The sequence below is a fragment of the Myotis nattereri genome (assembly GCF_964212035.1).
Source record: "Myotis nattereri genome assembly, chromosome: 11".
Lineage (NCBI taxonomy): Eukaryota > Metazoa > Chordata > Mammalia > Chiroptera > Vespertilionidae > Myotis > Myotis nattereri.
In genome coordinates, this window is record NC_138086.1 from 17,337,296 (window position 1) to 17,358,961 (window position 21,666).

At 42.8% G+C, this 21,666-nt stretch overlaps 1 protein-coding gene across 1 annotated transcript in view; it reads left to right on the forward strand.

Moving 5' to 3' along the window:
- The window catches only part of LOC308527319 (hyaluronidase-4-like), a gene marked incomplete at both ends in the record, with an annotated part of 98,524 nt that extends 80,427 nt beyond the window's left edge, over positions 1-18,097 (forward strand). Inside the window, one exon of the mRNA XM_081102636.1 lies at positions 17,933-18,097. Coding sequence (XP_080958762.1) covers positions 17,933-18,097 — 165 coding nt within the window. The remainder of the gene's footprint in view (positions 1-17,932) is intronic.
- Positions 18,098-21,666: the final 3,569 nt, after the last annotated feature.

Sequence of the window (21,666 nt, forward strand, 5' to 3'; positions counted from 1 at the left end):
GACTGCAGAGAGGGTAAGAAGGAGCCATTCTGTTCCTCGATTGTAGTGATGGTTATACAGTTGCATACATTTTACAACACTCACTGAGCTGTGCATTTAAAATGGATGAATCTTATTGTATATAAACTGTAACTCAATACATCTGGTTTTCAGAAGGAAAATAATACTCAGCTCAATTAAACACACAAAAAAGAAAGAAATCAAACAGTTCTTGTACTGGAGCTGCAATCAGCGTGCTCTCTGAGGTCAGGCAAATCACTTCACACTCATGGCAACAATTTCTTCTCTGACATCAGGATGCTAATAAATGCTTATCTAGCCCTAACTGGTTTGGCTCAGTGGATAGAGCGTCGGCCTGCAGACTGAAGGGTCCCAGGTTAGATTCCAGCCAAGGGCATGTACCTTGGTTGTTGGCACATCCCCAGTGGGAGGTGTACAGGAGGCAGCTGATCAATGTTTCTCTCTCATTGATGTTTCTAACTCTCTGTCCCTCTCCCTTCTTCTCTGTAAAAAATCAATAAAATATATTTTTTAAAAATGCTTATCTAACACACACGATTATTGTGAGGACAAATAAGATAGTGGATAATAGATGAAGAAATACTTTAAAATGGAAAAAATAAAAGGTCAATTTTTGGCATAGGACATCAAAATCTTCCAGAAAGTCCCCTCCTCCGATGCATGCTGTCACCAGGTTCCTCTCTCCAACCTAAACAGCCCTTTGATAGCCATAACCCATGACAGCCAGAAAAGTGGCCACCCCAACCCAAATTAATGCTATCCATCTTTTTTATTGAACTTTTTTTTCTTTAATTTCAGGGAGGAAGGGAGAGGGAGAGAGAGATAGAAACATCAATGATGAGAGGGAATCACTGATTGGCTGCCTCCTACATGCCCCCCACTGGGGATGGAGCCTGCAACCTGGATGTGTGCCCTGACTGGGAATTGAACCGAGACCTTCTGGTTCATAGGTAGATGATCAACCACTGAGCCACCTCGGCTGGGCAATGCTAGCCATCTTAAGACCTCGTTATGGCAATTAGAAAGTCCATCAAATGAAGACCCATATCAAAATGGAGCCACGTGTGAAGAAGAGATCGAAAAGTATGTCTAATTGTTGTCGTTGCAGCATAACTCGCTAGATTGGGCTGTAGCGTCAGGCAAATGTGGGTTTAGGATCTGGATGGACACTTCTCAGTAGAGGAGACTCCTCTCTAAGCCTCCCTCATCGGTAAACCCAGGAAACTGCGATGAGGATTACATGAGAAAACGCATGAAGAAACTTATTGCTGTGCCAGGCACAGAAATGCTTTGTGATCATCATCATCATCATAACAACAATAATAATACATGATTAGCTAATTTATTATTATTATTGCCCTTCAGTTTATATATAACTCCTGCTTTATCTTGCTGATAATTTTCTCAAATCGTATTTCCTGTAGCTTGTTATTCCCACGTGATAAGCTTGAGTGCTTTAGAAATAAGGATGTTTACTTTAGGGTCAGTGGGAGACCTGGAAGTCGTTGACTCTAATAGGGCCGGATTTCTCATTTTCTCTAGACCTGGGTTCCCAGCCGCTGAGAGAGGTTCCCACCCACTCTCTAAATGTTGATGGAGATGTCACCCACATTCAGAAACTGCTCAGCTACGTTCCCGTCTCTGAGAAGTACATTCTCAAGAGCAGGTTGGTTCCTTCTTTAGAGATCATTTCTCACTTGGCAGTTTAGTTGGTCCCTCTAGTGGTCTGAAAGCAATAAGACACTCCACAAAGGAGGTTCCTTGCAGGTGTGTCCCATGGTCCATTTTTCTATCAGCGAGAGGGCTCTAAAGAGTAGCATTAAAGAAGGACTGCCTTCTTTGTTGCCCAGTGTTCCTCTCTCATGAGGCCTTTTTTTTTTTCCTCTTTAATTTTTCCATCAAACTCAAGTGAGGATGTAGTCATACATATTCCCTGGAGAGATGAGATTTTAAAAAGATAACTAATACAGTCTGTTAAACATCTGAGAGACTAAATTTTTCATTTTATGACCAGAGCATATCACAGAATATGATTCCCACGGAAACCTCTATTATTAGAAAATAAAACAGGACAGTCCATCCAGCCTGACTCAGTGGTTGAGTATCCTAAGAACCAGGAGGTCAGGACCTAAGAACCAGTCAGGATACATGCCCCGGTTTTGGGCATTAAAAAAATATATATATTAAGAATACATGATTATCTAATTTATTATTATTATTACTATTCATTATATATATAATATTATTTTTTTAAATTGATTTCAGATAGGAAGGGAGAGGGAGGGAGAGATAGAAACAACAGCGATCAGCTGCCTCCTGCATGCCCCTACCAGGGATCCAGCAGCAACCTGGGCATACGCCCTGACTGGGAATTGAACCGTGACCTCTTGGTTCCTAGGTCTATGCTCAATCACTGAGCCACACAGGCCGGGCAACATATTTTCTTACAGTCTGGTGGCTCGCACTTATTCTTTCTTCATGATTTATTTTAAAGAACATAAGTTCTTTATTATTTTTTAAAATTCATCTTTACTGTCGAGGATATTACAGATGTCCCCTTTTACCGCATTGACCCACTCCACCCACCCCCACCCTCATCCCAGGCCTACCACACTGTCTATGTCCTGGCTTATGCATCTATGCATATAAGTTCAGAGTTCTTTATTTTAATGTAGCCCAGTTTACTAGTCTTTTCCTTTAAGGGTAGTGCTTTTTGTGTCCTGCTTAAGAAATCTTTGCCTAGACCAAGGCCATTAGTAAATTCTGTTACCCTCTGGTAGCTTTATTGTTCTGCCTCTCATATTTAGATCTTCAGTCTACCTAGAATTTTTTTTTTAATAAAAGGTAGGGTCAAGATTCCTTTTTCCCCCATATGGATATCCAATTTAACCATCTATATATATAGAAGCCTAATATGCCAAGTGTCCCCTCTGGAGTTCGACCAACCGGGAGTTTGATCGCTTGTTATGATGTGTGCTGACCACCAGGGGGAGGTGTGGAACGAACAGAGGCCCCGGCCGGCAGCCAGCAGTTGCTAGGGACCCTATCCATTCACAAATTTTGTGCACTGGGCCTCTAGTTTAGTTATAAGATCCTTTTTCTTCTCCAATGTCACCTTATCATACTGGTTTTAAGTAACATTTACCAATGGAATAAAACCCAAGAAAAATGTTTTTGTTTTTTTTTTATCATCTACACATCTTTTTGTGCATCTGAATATCTGGAATCTGTGGTAAAAGATTTCTATAATTTATTTATTTTTGGTAAGGCAGACATTTTTTTAAGATACATTTTAATGATCTTTAAACCATGACCACCACAAGATGTGACCATGATACTGGACTTTTGCCATGGTCTTGAGAAAGCAACTTAGATTGTTTTTTGTTTTGCTTTAAAAGAAAATTGTCAAGAAATAAAAAGGTTAATACCTAAAGTTAAATTTCCTTCCCAAGATAAAATGTATTTTTTTCTGAAAACAAATCTGTGCTTCTGTAAAAGGGGAGGGGAAAAAAACATATTGAAATGTAGCTAGCATTATGTAATTTTAAGATACTTAAGTTTCTTATATTACTGAAATTTTGTAAAAAAATGTTTTTTTTCAAGTCTTCATTTCCAAGCGCTGAGAAAATCGCACACTTTGCTTAAGAATCAAGAGAGGTAGGCTGACAATAGTGATAGAGTTGCAAGAGCACTGGGTTTAGAGCCACGCCCTGGTTCCCATTCCTGCTCCCCCACCAGACACTTTCCCAACTCTTCTTCGTCTTCTTCTTTCATACGATTAAGTGGCCAGATCAGTATTCTCTTTTTCTGTCCTGCTGTGACTTGAGTCACATGCACTTGACTGTACACAATCTGCCCCTGTTTACTAATTTCCTTTTCAGCTTTACCTCTTATTCAGGAAACTGTCCTGCCAGCAAGAAAATAACAGGCTATTGCAAAGCAATCAACTTTAACTATCTAATTTCTTAAACATAATTTTCAAATTAGTATTAATTCATCTCTTACCACATTAAGCAGAGAACTTAGAATAGCCTATAATTCCTGATGGATCCCTCTTAATTTTTTTGTTTTGTTACCAAAAGTTTTAGACAATATTGGCTTTTCTTGCAATACAAAGACTGTTGGTAAACCGTCTTTGTATTGCAAGAAAAGACAGCAGTTCTAAGGAAATGTGTAGTTCCTCCTAAATGTTTTTAGCCAGTTGCACCTTGTGACCAAAGGCATGTATTTATTTGTCAACAAATATTTCATTGAATCTAATACTCCCTGGATGTCCATCATCTTTTTAAGCACCAGTAAGAAAGAAAAAAATGCCCTCAAATAAACCAGGAAACATCAACTGTAAGATATATACACTTTTAAAAAATACTAAGAGAGCAGCAAAAACGTCTCTGCACCCAACCCTTTTTGTTAAGCCTAGATCTATGAGTTAGCGGTTATTACATTTCTGGGGTTTTTACATTTTTTTGGGGGGGGGAGGGGAGTGGGGGTGGTTTGAAGGACATAGCCTTTATTACTTACACATGGGGAAGACCCGCATTTCTGTTCTTTTCATCTGCATCTGTGCTTGTGTTGCTTAAATATGAAATTGAGTTTATGATTATATAATTGTTTTCTAAAATTTTTAAAACTTTTGTACTAAATGAAGGTGAAGGAAAATATTGGAGAAATCATGCTTTATTTTAAATTAGGAAACAAATATTGGGTAATGTTTTTCTTCTTGATTAACAAAAAGTTCCTGACGTGCATAGCATTTTTTTCATCTTCATAAGAGAATGTAACATGTTAATTATACAAATAACACTAATGGCAATGAGTAGTTATTTAGTGCTTATCATATATTAGTCAGATATTGGGCTTAGTATTTACATTTCTACCTTAACAGAATCCTTGGAACAGTCCCGTGAGGTAACTCTTGTTATTGTAACTGCAGAACCAGCTCAAAATAGTTCTGTCCCGTTTAACAAGATACTGAGTTGCTTTTCAGAGACAACGGGCCAAACCGAAAGTCACGCAGCCGAAGCATGCACAGAGGCCAGGGCGTTGACCTCCGGCTGCTCTCAGAACCAAATCTCCTCCCTCCCCACCCCCTGTCTGGTGCTGGTGCTCCTTATCATAAATGGCCAAGCCCCAAGGCCCTCCAGTGAGCGTGCCCCACTGCATTTCCGCATCCACGTTCCCACCAACTCTTACAAGCCCTTAGCTAGGCCCGCGAGCGGGATGAATCTGGAGCTCAGCCTCCCTTCTTCTCGGTTGGCGCCCTCTCCATCCATCAACCTTTCTTTAATCCAAACTCAGGCGTTTTGAGTTTTGGCTTTTCGAAGTGCGAGCAAGAGTGCATATAACATTATCATCGTGGCGCAGGTAAGGAACCCAGGTTACAGACGTTAGTCAATGGCAGAGGTAGGATTCTAGCCTGCGTGGACTTCAATCCAAAATTCAACAGGCTTGCTACTGTTCCCAAGTATGTACAGCACAGCTGTAAAATGCAAGACCATTTTGGACGTTACAGGCATGAACATTTTTTTTAAATTATGTACTTGTGCCCTAGCCAGTTTGGCTCAGTGGATAGAGCGTTGGCCTGTGGACTGAAGGGTCCTGGGTTCAATTCTGGCCCAGGGCATATGCCTGGATTGTGGACTCGATCCCCTGTAGGGGGCATGCAGGAGGCAGCCAATCAATGATTCTCTATCATCATTGATGTTTCTCTCTCTCTCTCCTCCCTTCCTCTCTGAAATCTGTAAAAATATATTTTAAAAAAGGAGAAGAAGAAGATCACCGTGGCTAAGGTGGAGAGGGCAGTGGGAGCCAGCAAGATCTAACACAGACTAGTTTTGTTTAGGAGCTTCGGCCCGTAGCAGTAAATTTTATTGCTCCATATTTCAATTAGCATTTTAATTGCCAAGTTGTAATCATATTTCTTTTTTAAGATTACCTTTTTAGTACAAGCAATACTAGTTTTCCTTTTACAATACTAATTTATTTTTACTTTACAATTAATTTATTTAAAAATGAACTTTAATAGTTTGTAATCAGCATGGTTACAGAGGTGCATAGATTTAGAAGAAACTCCAGAGGAGGTATGGACTTGACCCTCGTCTGAGAAGATACTAGACCAGCGCTTGGCAAAGTATGGCCGTTTGGCCACATTTGGCCTGGCACCTGCTTTTGTAAGTACCATGCTTTCGGGACACAGCCACACCCATCGGCTTATTGTTGCCTGTGGCTGCTTTCCCTACACCGGCAGAGTTGAATAGTTGAGACAGAGATGGTATGGCCCCAGAAGCCTAAAAAGGATTTTTTAAGACTCCCACGGGACAATGAGGGATTTTTATGTGCCTGAGAGTAAAATAATTACTCTCTGGCCTTTCACAGAAATAAATTGCTGACCTCCCTTCCCAGCTATCTTATGAGAGCATTTAAAAAAACTGAACCACCAGTATAATCATGACTTTTTAAGGTACAGATACATTTAGCAGCTTTACATGGGTCCTGTCACTGTGGTGCCCCTTTTCCATATTCAAAACAGTTGAGTGCCTTTCTGCCGCTCAGGAGCATTCCAGGACGCTGGCCTCCAGGCCACGGGAGAACACTGGGCTCTTATGAGAGGCTCTTTGTTTACTGTTCAACGGGGTGAATTCTGTCTTCTCCTCGAATTCTGTTTGATCAGAAACACTTTGGCATAATAAAGAAGCAGATAAATGACTGAGGCCCTGAAGCTCCACTACAGATTAGAGGAAAACTTGCACTTCAAAGCATCCTGGGGAAGGAGGGAAGGTTAATGGCAATAGCTTTGAATTCTTAATGGGGATGAGGCCCCTGGATACCATCATTCCTAAATGAGCCTTTGCAGGGCATTGAGGGTGTCATTGGTGCGAGAGTGTGTGTGTGGGGGGGGGGGGGGAGGGGGGAGGGGACGGGGGTTCTTGTTCCCTCCTGTATCTCGTGGGAGTAGAATTATGGTGATATCCAGAGAAAAAGGATTTTTTAAGACTCCCACAGGAGAATGAGTGATTTTTATTTGCATGGGATTCAGTCCCTGAGTTTTCAAGGTCCTATTTGAGAAATGTAGCTGGGGCTTCCGTAGGGATACATTCAAAGCCAGCATCCAGAGTTTCTGTTGGTGGCGGCACCGTCCACTACAGCATCAGGCTAGATTCATTTGTGTGCCCTGCAGGCCATCCGTCCATTGCATGTGGGGTCTGCAGGGCCACCTGGCTGTGGCGGAAACATGGGCTCTTTGCAAGGAAGCAGGAACGAGACAGCCCCATGAGCCAAGAGTCACAGAGAGAATTCCTTTGTTTAGAGGATTGTGTATTCCCACATTTCTGTGGGCTTGCAGTGGCCATGCCCATCTTGGCCAATGATCTCTGTTCTCAGATGTGACTGACAGGCACCTTCCCTAGTCACCCCAAGTTCACTGGACATGACCTGTCTCCCCTTTGTTGGACCCCTTTCCCCAGGGATCTGTGGAGAATGTGAGTTGCAGCTTCTTGGTGAAGCTGCCCAAATGACATGCCTATGATGTCCAGCCTTCCATTTGTTCCTTTCCTATTATTAACTAGAGGCCCGGGGCATGAAAATTCATGCACTGGACGGGGAGGGAGGGGGGTCCCTCAGCTCAGCCTGCCCCCTCTCACAGTCCAGGAGCCCTCAGGGGCAGGAGGTGACCCGGCAATCAGGGAGAGGTGATGCCCCATCACACCTCTGCTGCTGCCACTGCTGGTATCACAAGTCTTGGCCGGCCCTGGTTACCTGCGCCTTGGACTGGCCCTGGGAGACTGGGGGGTTGAGGGTACTGGGGGACTCCGGAGGCCTTGCCATGCACCTGCCACCACGGCGGGGATGAGGGGACTGGGCGCTGTCATCTTGTGGCTGTGGGCACCACCATCTTTGAGGGCATGGCAGTCAATTATCATATTCCCTCCTTATTAGCTGTGGGCGCTGCCATCTTTGTGACAGCGTGAGGGTCAATTCGCATAGATAGGATAACTAGCTAATTATAACAGTATCAAGGGAACTATTTCATCCAGTGGCCAAGGTTCTGCCATGCTCTGGTTTCACTTTCCTTTTCAGCTTATATACTTTCTGACTAGGTCTTGCATAGTCAGTATTCTTGCAAGAGAACATTGCTCTTAACCACCCCAGTGCCCGTTGAGTGGGTGGTAGACAACCTCTGCATTACTGCTAGTGTGGGCCTTGGTATGGCCCACACAGTTTCCAGGGTTTGACATCTGTTACCTCACCTCATCCTTACATGAACCCATGTGGTAAGTCCCTATTCTATAAAGGAGGGCATGGCGACGTAGAGGAGTTTAGTAACCTGCCCAAAACCACAGAGCTGGTGCTTGGTAGAGTGCAAATTTGAACCCAAGGCCTACATTTGAATCACTACCCTAGCCTGCCTCTATTCTGACCTGGACACCCTGCTGAAGACTCGGTGTACTTAAAGCCACGCTCCCTGCTCAGGGGGTGGAGTCTCCCTTGGAGGGGTGAATCTTAGTGTCAGTTCCTGAAGAAGAGATAGGGATTAGGCAGGAAATGGGGGAGGCTGGTCTCAGACAGGTTGCAGGAGGAATTCCTGTCCCCACACTTGGTCTTTTTCTCTGCAGACTACCATTTTAGGAAGGCGGAGCTCTAGACATCAGCTCTTGGATGTGGGTTGCCACAGTCGGCCCCTCATGTGGAAACAAGGCCTTGAACGCAGAGAGGAAGTAATACCTTGAATCTCTAATTGTACTAGGGGAAGAAACCATGGTCCATATGTAACCAGAAAGAATGATGGGGCCCTAGCTTGTTTGGCTCAGTGGATAGAGTGTCAGCCTGTGGACTGAAGAGTCCCGGGTTCGATTCAAGTCAAGGGCACCCATGATCTCCAAGATGCCAAATGGGTGACCAACCAGTCTCATCTGCCCTGACCTGGTCACCCATTTGACAAAAGCAATTTCCATAAGAGGTTGAGACAAAATCTAGTTAGAGTGTGTTCAAGAGAGAATGAGTAGGGAGAAAGTAGAGACTACAAGTAGGGAATCTTTTTCTTGAATTTTTGCTGTAAGGAAGAGCAGAGAAATGGGTACTAGGTAGAGAGAGTTGGAACGTTGGGGGAGGTGTTTTTGTGTTTTTAAAATATTTTTGTTTGCCTGTCCAGTGTGGCTCAGTGGTTGAGCATTGATCCATGAACCAGGAGGCATTGGTTTGATTCCTGGTCAGGGAACATGCCAAGGCTGTGGGCTCAATCCCCAGCCTTGTGTGCAGGAGGCAGCCGATCAATGATTCTCTCTCATCATTGATGTTTCTATCTCTCTCTCTCCCTCTCCCTTCCTCCCTTTGAAATAAATACAAACATTAAAAAATATTTTTGTTTATTAAAGTATGTTTGTCAGCTGACTAAGTGATCTTATGGTGAGAGAAAATTTGATGATATAGGAGGTAATCAAATTACTGTAGGAGCAAAACCCTGAGCTTGAAGAAGTGATTAGATGAAGTTCACAAATGGAGTAGTTGACCTTATGCAGGAAGATAGACATTTACTGTTCAGAATAGGAGAATGTGCAAATGTGCAAAGGTCGTACAGCTAGTCATGTCAGAACTAGAACTCAAACCCAAGCAGGACACTCTGCCCCTAGTGTTTCATATTGGTGGCTATATTGGTTATCTATTGCCAAATAATGCAGTGTAACTAACCACTCCAGAACTCAGTGACCTGAGAAACAATCATTTATTATTTCTCATGTGTCTGGAGTTGGTGGGCAGCTCATCAGATACAGATTGGCTCCATTTACCTACAGACTAGCCTAGGCATGTTCTCAAGGGCACAGCAAATGTACAGGAAAAGAAACTAAAAAAGAAAAATATTTAACTAAGTAAATTTAAAGATCTAATTGACTTTATTCAGCAATTAATGATTTGGGAAGCATCCCACCTAGCAAGTAGAAGGGTGCTCCAAGGGCTGTAACCACACAGAAACTCCTTTTCTTTAACATGACCCCTTCTCCTTTCTGTATGTTCAGGACCTGATGCAACCGTCAACTACTCTCTCTCCTGGACCCAACTCATCAGTAGAGCCCACAACTGAAGCCCCTTTTAATCATCACGATTAGTGGTTTTTCTCCTCTATAACCCACTCCCTAGAAGCCATCAGGGAGCCAGGAATTTGAGCACTAACGAGCTTGCCGATGACTCCAGGCTGGGTGCCATTCCCTCAAATAATAAACCCTTCCTCTGGGTGCTGCAAACTCCTGTTTGTGTTTGATTAGGCTTTGATTCGTGAAGGCAACAGGGGTTGTACAAAATGGAAGGCTTTTATAGGAAGAATGGCAGGGGAGGTATTAGCAAAGAAAAGAAATAATTACTTTTAGATCAAGACATCTTCTTTCTGGGAGAAGGGAACTGTGAGGTTTTGTCAGGTAGCTTGCCTCCTTGAGAGGGTTCTTGTGATCTTTTGCTTTACTGATGCTTGACCAGAAAATTCCAGACTGGTTGGTTTAAGATTATACTTCTGGGAGAAGTAGAAACTGGAATTAGGTCATATATTAAATTAGGTTTGGTATCCTGGGCTTTTAGCATGAGTGATGCCATTTTGGGCGTCTGGTTTTCTTTTTAACAAAACAATTGTACAAGTGCTTTTCAGCCTTTGGTCATCACAACCTTCTAATGTCCCATCGATTAAAGCAAGTTATATAGCCAAACCCAAAGTCAAGGGACAAGAAAGTTCAGTCCACCCATGTGTATGGAGGGTGGGAAGAGGGAGTGAATATTTATTAATAACTAGAGGCCTGGTGAATGAAATTCATGCATTGGGGGCGGGGGGTTGTCTCTCAGCCCAGCCTGCACCCTCTCCAATCTGGGGCCCCTTGGACATCCCTCTCACAATCCGGGACTACTGGCTTCCAACCACTCACCTGCCTGCCTGCCTGATCACCCCCTAACCACTCCCCTGCCAGCCTGATTGATGCCTAACTGCTCCCTTGCCGGTCCGATCACCCCCAACTGCCCTCCTCTGCTGGCCCAGTCCCCCCAACTGCCCTCCCCTGCAGGCCTGGTCACTCCTAATGCTCTCCCCTGGTGGCCCGATCACCCACAATTGCCCTCCCCTGCTGGCCATCTTGTGGCTGTGGGTGCCGCCATCTTTGAGGGTGTGGCAGTAAATTAGCATGTTCCCTCCTTATTGGCTGTGGGTGCTGCCATCTTTGTGACAGCATGAGGGTCAATTGGCATATTTTCTCTTTATTAGATAGGATAATTGAATCTACCACGTTGACAAACAAGTAAGATCTATGAATGACATTCAACTCCATCAAAATATTTAATGATTGATATACATAAACCAACTTATTTTGAGAATCTCAATTAGTTGCTTTCCCTAAAGCACAAGCAATTTTCTTAGTTCTAACCATGAATTCTGATAGAAAATATGTAAGCATTCAAGTCATATTTCAATGTATTTGACTATATCAAATACTTCCATGTGATTTTTTTTTTGCTTTCTTCTCATTCTCTTTCGTAGTTTTTAAATTTTATGCCATATAAATGGGCATACCCATTTCAAAAATTGAGTGTTATAAAATTTAACTAAATTATGTGAACCTTCAAGCAGAGCATTAAAATATCTTTCTGTTAGACTTCGTTGCTATTTGAATGATAAAATTATGCAAGTCTATTTTATTCCTAATTAACACTTCTAAAGTTAAACAGTATCTGTACTTGTCAAATTTGTAACAGGGCATATTTTTAAAATATGCTGCTATAAACATGCTAATGTAACCATTCCTTAGGGCCATTCACTAATAAGTACATCCCAGAACAAAGCAAAGACATTTTAAAAGATGAAAGACTTGCAAATTTCTGTCTGAAAATTTTAAGTAAATTACTTTAAGATATGCTTGTCTTTTACAAAATGTATAAGAGTTCAGCTGTATAAGTCACTTAATATACTATGCAAAGTAATCAAAATAACAGCCCAAACTAATACAAAAATGTTATTAATATATACTTATATATATTTATCACTTACTTGGTAACATTATCATCATACACTCATTTTTTCTGTGATGGTGCTTTTGTTTTAATATGGATGTCTTTTAACTCTGAGATAACAGATAAGAGAATTACAAAAAAAAAAAAAAAAAAAAAAAAAGGTTGGAGGGGGGTTATATACAACCATAAATCCAGCAGCAAAGAGATATTCTACTAGTAAATCCTTCTCTCTTATTTACACTTCTATAGCCTGTGGCTAAATGGATTTTGCCCTTTTTGCTTGGACAATGTGGAAACAGGTCCGGGATCAGGACTGCCCTTTGTTAGGATTCCATGAAGGTCAGTAAACTGTAGTGCAGGCCTGTCTGCAGCAGCCTCATCGTCTGTAACAGGCTCAGATCATATACATACTCTCTGGCATAGAAAAATCTGAATCTACTGAAGGATTCTCAGCCATTAAACTTGAGTCCTCACGCAGTATATCTGTTCCATCCTGAAAAAGTGTCCTTAACAGAGTTCTTATCGCAGACCTTTCTGCAGGCTGTAATTAGGAGGGTGTCTTAACTCCCCTACTAAAAATACACTCTCTGAAACCTAGCCCGCAGCAGCCTGTGAGAGGGAACAGAGGGAGGGGGACAGACAGACTGTGGGCCGCTCTCTGAAGTGCCCCTGACCCTGTTTGCTGACCCCAGGTTTGGAGCTTGCCAGCACCAATCCTTACATTCTGTTATTTCCTCCTGGGAACAGGTAGCAATTGCCCAGACTACCCTTGTATCTAGATTACCTCTAAAGCCAGTTAATTTGCATTTGCCACTAGTTGCTTTGTGCCTCTCAATTGATGTGAAAATATTAAGGTTATGATGTTGATGAAAACATCCTTGACTACCTGCACTTCCGGAGGAGTGGGCCCAGAAAAGGCCGCTGGGCAGCTCCGAAGGGAAGTTTGTGACCTAAAGTGGCCCAAGGTTAGTTAGGTTCCATTCACAGACACCTGGGAGCTGCTCCATCCTCTCCTCAAGTTGTTAGTCAAAGGGAGCAAAATATACCCCCACCCGATAGGCCTCTTTTTGGCGTGTTGTTCATTTTGAGCCGGCTATTTTTAGGGAACAGCAGACACAGCGGAAGCTCTGAAAACTGAGCAGAAGTTACCCTGGAGTAAGACACACTCACATTTACAAGGAAAATCTCCATTGGTAAGGGTGTCTCCCTCTCCAAACCAGGAAGAAGAGGGTGACTCTAAATCTCTAGAAACCCGTACCTTTGGAGGAGGCAAGGACTTAAATATGCACAACCTTACCCTAGTTTCCCGTGCTCTTCCTGATCACCTCCCTAGCTCTTCTTCTCTCCCTGCCTCCAAAGCCGTTAGTCTTTAGCTGGGGATGGTATTTAAGGTGGTGGCTTAGGCCATTTCAGGGTTACTCAATTTTCCTTGGGATTGTGGGGATGTCAAAAATAATGTGTCCTACATTCTTCTGGCTGAAATAATAATCAAATCAACATGAGATAGGCCTGGCCGGTTTGGTTCAGTGGATAGACCGTTGGCCTGAGGAATGAAGAAGGGTCCCAGGTTCAATTCCAGTCAAGGGCATATTCCTGGGTTGTGAGCTCCATCTCCAGTAGGGGCATGCAGGAGGCAGCAGGCCAATGATTCTCTCTCACCACTGATTTTCTATCTCTCTCTCCTTCTCCTTTCCTCTCTGAAATCAGTAAAAATCTATTGTAAAAATGTATTTTTTTAAAAAGATGCTTTAAAAAAATCGACATAAAACAGATTAGCAGAAAAAAGTAACCAAATTTATTGTGGATGTGCACATGGGGGTACCATAAGAATATGAGATCCAAGAACACATTGGGTAGTTGGAGCTTATATGCCATTAAGGAGTTAAGGGGGAGAGGGTGGCTTGTGGTTTGGCGCGCCAAAGGACAAGAAGGCAATTCCCATAGAGGTGGAAAAGCAAATGTTTGGTAAATAAATGTTTTCTGGGCCATGTTTAACAGAGAGGACTGACTCTGAACACGTGCCTCCTGCTTGCTCCTGGACTATCACACCTTGTTCACATCCCATATAATAAAGAGGTAATATGCAAAATAACCCTCTTTATTATGCCCTCACAAGATGGCTGCCTATGACCAGGCCGGCAGGGGGGTTAGTGAGGGATGACCAAATGACTGAACAGCAGGCTGTGCGGGGTGACCAGGCTGGCGGGGGGGGCCATGAGGGGCAACCAGGCCAGCAGGGGGGGCAGTAAGAGGTGACCAGGCTGGTGGGGAGCGGGAAGTTAAGGGTGACCAGGCCAGTGGGGGGGGGGGTGCAGTTGGGGGCGACCAGGCTGGCAGGGGGGGCAGTTAGGGGCAATTAGGCCAGTGGGGGGGGGGGCAGTTAGGGCAACCAGGCAGGCAGGCAGGTGAGTGATTAGGAACCAGAGGTCCAGGATTGTGAAAGGGATGTCCGACTGCCAGTTTAGGCCCGATCCCCAGACTTGGGCCTAAACTGGCAGTCAGACATCCCCCAAGGGGTCCTGGATTGGAGAGGATGCAGGCTGGGCTGAGGGGACCCCCTCTCCCCCATGCACGATTTCGTATACTGGGCCTCTAGCTAAACTATAGTTATCTATGATGATGTTTTCCTTCCTGGAGCAGGTCTTCTATCTAAATTCCTTTTATGCAGTTAGGGGGAAGGTCAAAGTTTTTCTTGAGTCTTTCCTTTCTTATAACATAACCTGCTTGCCCTAACTGGTTTGCTCAATGGATAGAGTGTGGGTCGGCAGACTGAAGGGTTCTGGGTTTGATTCTGGTCAAGGGCATGCACCAGTAGGGGTTGTGCAGGAGGCAGCTGATTGATGATTCTCTCTCATCAATGTTTCTAACTCTCTATCCCATTCTTTCCCTCTCTGTAAAAAATAAATAAATAAATAAACAAACAATAAGATATTAACACAAAATAATAATAACCTGATTAAAATAGTCAATATCCCACAAAGCATGCTTTGGGGTAGCACACTCTTCTACCCCTCGTTATCTACCATATATACAGGAGGTATGCATATTATTAAACTTTTCTTTATTTTTTCCTGTTAATCTGTCTTTTTCTTATGGAGTGGGAGGAGTCTCAGCAAGAATCTAGAAGGGTAGAGGTAATTATTTTTCTTCTCCTATATTTAGGATCTTGGACCCCGGATCTTTCATATCACTAGTCAGAGAGTCTAGAGAACCTCTGACCTTTTCCTACCCAAGGATAACATCAAGGCCTCAGTTGTATTTCAGCTCCAGGCCCAGAAAAGCAGAAAAACCAGACAAGTGACTCCGTGGCTGCCTCAGGACCAGCTTTTACCTCCTCAGCCTTGGGTATCACATACAAAGTCCACTCAGCATACCACCCGCAATCTTCTGGGAAAATAATAGAAAATGAGCCACACCCTAAAGAAGAATATAACCAAACTATGTCAGGAGACCCATCTGCATTGGGATTGGGTGTTACCAATTGCCCTGTTCAGGATTGGAGTAGTTTGACTCCCTACAGAATAATATATGGGTGCCCAGTCGGTGTGGCTCAGTGGTTGAGCGCTGACCTATGACCCAGAAAGTCATGGTTCGATTCCCGGTCAGGGCACATGCCCGGGTTGCGGGCTAGATCCCCAGTGTAGGGCGTGCAGTTATGCTACTCAGCATAGTAGCCACTAGCTACATGTGTCTATTTAACTTAAATTAGCGAAAATAAAATACAATTTAAAATTTGTTTCTTCAGGTATATTAGATACATTCAAGTGGTTCAGGTATTACATGTGGCTAATGACTATCAAATTGGCAGTGCAGACAGAACATTTCTCATTGCAGAATGTTTTATTGGACAGCACTGGTATAGAGTGAAGTTGGTTATCAAATTATTTATCAACATTTAACTGGCCTAGTGAATAGGCCTATTCAAGAAAACTTGGCATGGGGAAAGAAAGCAGTTTTGTAGAAAGGCCATTTTGAACAGCTAACTTAAATCACTGACCTGTTCCATTTTGAGAAATTTTTATTGCCCCCTTATTTATTTGGGGGCAGCAAGTTGACCCTTAACAGAATGTTCACCATTAAGGTAACCATATTATCCTAAAGATATAATTTGTGTGGTAAAATTTGAAGTCGGTAATTTATATATCCTCAAATAAACACCTGTTTCCATAGGAAGTCTTCGCTGACTCTATTCTTAATGTTTTGGAAGGCTGATGATTTCTAACCCCAGGGGTGACATACAGCTTCCAAATTAATATACAATTTTCTGGATTAAAAAAATCTTTGACTAAGAAAATGGAATGCCTTATTATCTATGTTTCCTATTTTATGCCACTGAAACAACACATCACATTGGTAAGCAAATCTGGAGTTATTTATAGATGACCTAGAACTCATATTAGGAATTCATGTCTCTGAAATGGAAGTAAACACCCTATAAACTTAATAGAAATGGGGTTACCTAATATTTTAAACACTAATTCCAAAGTATGTCCTATGGAATGAAGTGAATTGTCTCTGAGTACAGTTGCCTCTGTCTCAGCTCTCAGAAAGTCCTGGAGACACAGTGTCTGTGATCAGGGTTCCCAGAGAGCTAATGTTCTGATAACAATGCTAACATGAAAAAACAACAACATTCAAACCGGTAAAGAATTTTTGTGAGTTTATTTGAGCCAAACTGTCGACAATTTCGGGGAAGCAGAATCTCAACCGACTGGGATAATGCTCTGGAGAATGGCAGGTTTTTACTTCATTTTTATAAATTACTATCAAAGGAGGAGATGGAAATGGGTTACATGAAATCCACTGGTGATAGATTAGGGAGGCGGGAGAAAGCAAAACGGGGAAACCTCTGGGATTGAATAAAAAGTGAAACGGCTAAAAAGTGAATTGGATAAAGAGTGAAATGATGGACACACGCTTTTGTACACAGGTGGGCACAGGATAGTTAACAGTCGACAATTAACACGATAAGATAACAACAACAATGAGGAAGTTTGTGGTTTCTGCCCTGGTGCCATTTGTTGCGCCCTGAGGGGTCCTGAAAAAAGGGAAGTTGCAAGTTACCCAGACATTTCACAGATACGTTATCTCAGATGCAGAAAGACTATAGGCTCGGTAAAAATCTAAGTTGATTTTGTCAAGGAAAAGTCTGGCCTAGGACATGATTACCCACTATAAACGGCTTTTAGTTACATTTTTAATTGCAGACCACCCTTTGTGGTTACTTTAGGTCTTTGATTTTGCAACCCCCCCCCCCCCCCCCCGCCTTGCAGGCTTTCCCTGAGCTACTCAGGTTAGCATGTGGCATTTATGTATGTATGTATGTATGTATGTATGTATGTATTTTCTCACAACAAGCAGACTGAATCTGAAGAAAAAAATAAAATGGGGAAGAGCTCACCTAAAAATCTGTACAAACGCTAAAATAGTTAAACTTAGGAATGGACAATATAATACTCATTCATAGAGAGAATAAAAGTCAATGGTGATTAGATTATGTAACATTAGGAAGATAAAACTAAGAGGATGCTCTTTTTCTTTTTTTAAAAAAATATGTTTTTGCCTTATTTAAGGGTACTACCCTGATCTTTCTGAGAGACAAATTAAGTTGCCTAAAAAGAATGCTGAAATGAAGTGTCATTCCAGTCCTTTCCCAGCTGTGTGACAGATACATTTCATTGATTTCATCTTTGCGCGGTAGATAACAACAACAACTACAACTACAACTACTACTACTGTTATAATAACCACACAGGTCATTGTGGCAAATAAGGCTATAGGTGCTATGGACTAAATTGTCTTTTCCCAAAATTCATATGTGACTGTATTTGTATTTGGAGATAGAGCCTGTAGGGAGTTAATTAAGGTTAAATGGGGTTATAAGGGTAGGGCCTAATATGACACCCAAGAGATTGCTCTCTTTTCTCCATGTCAGGAAACAGGAAGAAAGCAGCCATCTGCAAGCCAGGATGAGAGCTCTCACCGGAAAATGATGCTGCTAGATCTTGATCTTATACTTCTAGTCTCCGTACCTGAGAAAATGAATTCTGTTGCTTATGTCACTCAGTCTACGGCATTTTGCTACAGCAGCCTGAGCTGACTAATACAATAGAGTATCAAGGGGCCATGTTAGACTTGTTCATTTTTTAATCCCAGGGCATTCTTGGTGCCTATAGCGTAGGTGCTCAATAAATCTTTATTGAATAAGTAAAAAATACAAAAGTTAGTCATTACAGATGCACTTACATTCTCTTCGAGCAGAGCTGACTTCAGAAGCGTTCTCCGGGTTCTTCATTAGATGGCATTTGTTGGGCAGCATGTAAATTCAGTGCAATGCCAATCCCAGGTTTCCTTCCACCCCCTACCCTTTTCTGTGTGTAGATGCAAGATAGTTAACTCTCCTGTGTGCCAGCAACGGCGTATGAAAAAACTGAGATAATAATGGTGCCAACCTCACAGGTTACTGTAAGAATCAAACAGTCTGGTACATGTCATGCTTACAAAACAAAGGTTCAGGTCTCATCAAAGTTAATAGTTATTAATTATTCCTAACCACACTTTAACCTCAGACCTTATATCCCCTTCCTCTTTTAAACCTTCAACTTCTGTACTGGCTCCTCCCACCAATGTTTTTATCTGCACAAATCTCCCACTTCAGAAGATAAAAAAATTCTTCCTTGACCCCTCATTCCTTTCTAGCTCCTCTTTTAGGCCAGTCTTTTTTCTTCACTTTATAGCTAAACTTTTTAAATAAGTCATTTATGCCATAGTCACCATTGTCTCAGGTTGCACTCCTCAATCTATTTTTTTTTTTTTAAATCCTAACTGAGGATATGTTTCTACTAGAGGCCCGGTGCATGAATTCATGTACGGGTAGGGTCCCTTGGCATGGCCTGGGGGGATTGGGCTGAAACCAGCAGTCTAATGCTGCCTGATGCTCCTGCTCCTATTCATCCCAGCCCTGCTGTGCCTGCTGCAGGCTCGCGCCCAGTCACTCCTGATTGGGAGAGGCTCACTCCCCTGCAGTGGTGCTCGCAAGCAGTGAGCCCTGCATCTGGTGCCCATCCAAGAGGGGTGGGGGAAGGCCTGGGATGGGATCAGCCCTCCGGGTGGGACACCCTTGCTGGCCCAGGATCCAGATCCGTCCTGCTGATGTTCGCGCCAGTTGTCTGGAGCCACCTGGCACCCGCTTTTATATCATTTCTTCCTTGTAGAGTGTCTAGGGAGGGTAAACCGCCACAGTGCCCGAGGCTGACTTCCAGGATGCTGGTGGTGCTGTTGGGATTGTGTTGGTGGCCTGGTCTATCAGTGCCTGGTCTGTTCTCTGGAGATTGGACTTGCAGGACTACTGAGGGAGTGAGTGGCTGCCACCGGGCTGGGGGGTCGGTCAGCTGAGCAGCACTCCTGCTGTGGAAGTGCACTGACCACCAGGGTGCAGCTCCTGCATTGAGTGTCTTCCCCCTCGTGGTCAGTGTGTGTCATAACGACTGGTCAACTGGTTGTTTGGTTGATCAGTCATAACGGCCACTTAGGCTTTTATATATATATATAGGTAGATTGATTTTAGAGAAAGAGGAAGAGAGAGAGAGAGAAAGAGAGAGAGAGAAATACTGATCTGTTGCCTCCCATACACGCCCCAACTTGGATGGAACCCACAACCTAGGTATGTGCCCTGACTGAGAATTGAACCCCCAACCTTTTGGTACATGGGCCTACACTCCAACTGACTGTGTCACCCTCAATCTATTTTAACCTACCACCCTCCCATTCTTGCACTCACTCCCCCTTCCCAAATACTTTAAAATACTATGGCTGTTGATTCTATTCTTAATTTTCTTTCATTTTTGGCTGAATTTGATGATACTGAACATATCCTCCCTCTCTTTTGTTGTCAGTGATACCACATTCTCTGGATCTCCTGCCTCTCTGACCATTTATTTCCTCATCTCTTACAGTTTCCTCTTCACTTACTTTCTGAGGTCCTCAAGGCTCTCAGTCTGCATTCACTTTACTGCCAATTGCATTTGTTTCCCTCCCTCAACTTGTACAGCTATCTGATCACCACACCTAGTCTATTAAGTATCTCTCAAATCTGTGTATTTTAGTCCATTTCCATTGTCACAATCCTGGTTGAATCCACCACCATCTCTTTCACAGTTTTGTATAATGGCCTCATAACTGGTCTTTCTCTGTCTCTAATTTTGTCCTCTCTGATCTCAGTGGTTGTTTTTTTTTTTTTTAAATCAATGGATATTGTTTCCATTGATTTTTAGAGAGAGTGGAAGGGAGAGGGAAACAGAGAGAAACACCGATGTGAGAGAGACAGATTGATTGGTTGGCTCCTGCATGACCACAACCAGAGCCTGGAGCCTGCAACTGAGGTACATGCCCTTGACTGGAATTGAACCCAGGACCCTTCAGTTTGCAGGATGATGCTCTATCTACTGAGCCGAACTGGTTTTCTTTTAAAAATGAAAATTAGACCAGTCCTTTGCCTGCTTAAACCCTATATAACTTGTCAACTCTCTTAGGAAATGGTCTCTCAAACTCTAACACATCCATCAGACATTAAGACCTGTCTCTTGCTACACCCCTGGCTTCAGGCCTCACTCATACCCCACCACTGTCCTCAGCCAGGCACAATGTGCTTTGAGTTTTTCAATGCTCTGACACTTACTCCTGCCAGGACTTTGAGCACACTGGACCCTCCATCTAGAACTTTACTAGCATGTTCTACAGTCGAGGTAGCTGCCCCATTATTTCCTCCAACAGCATTTTTCTCCAACACTTACACTTTTGTTTTAAAACCTGTATCTCTGCTACATGAAAAAAAGTGTCTCTGTCCCATTTACCTTCAAATGCACAGAAAACATTTAAATATTTGTTGAATAAAAGAACGCCCCTCAATTTAACTTATGCTCATTTTTACTCCTTTGGTTCAAATGCTTTGATCTATATAATGACTATTTGTGTCAACTTGACTGGGCTGCCCAGATATTTGGTCAATTGTTATTCAGAATGTTTTAGAGAGGGTATTTTTGGATGAGTTTAAGGTTTCAATCAATAGATGGAGTAAAGCAGATTTTATTTTCTTATATAGGTGGGCCCATTGAATTAGTTGAAGGCCTGAATAGAACAAAAAGACTGACCTTCTCTGAAAAAGAGGGAATTCCTCCTGCCTTTGAGCTGAAACATGCTTTTGTTTTGTTCCTGTCTTCAGACTCAAACTGAAACACTGGCTCTTCCTAGATATGGAACTTGCAGGTCTTTGGACTGGAATTACACCATTGGCCCTTGTAGGTCTCCAGCTTGCAGACTCATCCTGAGCATCTGAGGATGCTCCATAATCGTGTGAGAAAAATCTCTATCATCTATCTATCTATCTATCTATCTATCTATCTATCATCTATCTATCACCATCTGTCTATCTCCTATTGGTCTGTTTCTCCGAAAAGTCCCAATGAATACAATATTCCAATAATATTTGGGGTTGAAAAGATAGCACAAAATCAATCATGTTTATAGATAACTGGAGGCCTGGTGCACAAAATTCATGCATGGGGTGTGTGTCCCTCAGCCCAGCCTGCACCCTCTCCAACCTGGGACACCTTGAGGGATGTCCAGCTGACCATTTAGGCCTGATCCCGGTGGCCCAGTCAACCCTAACTG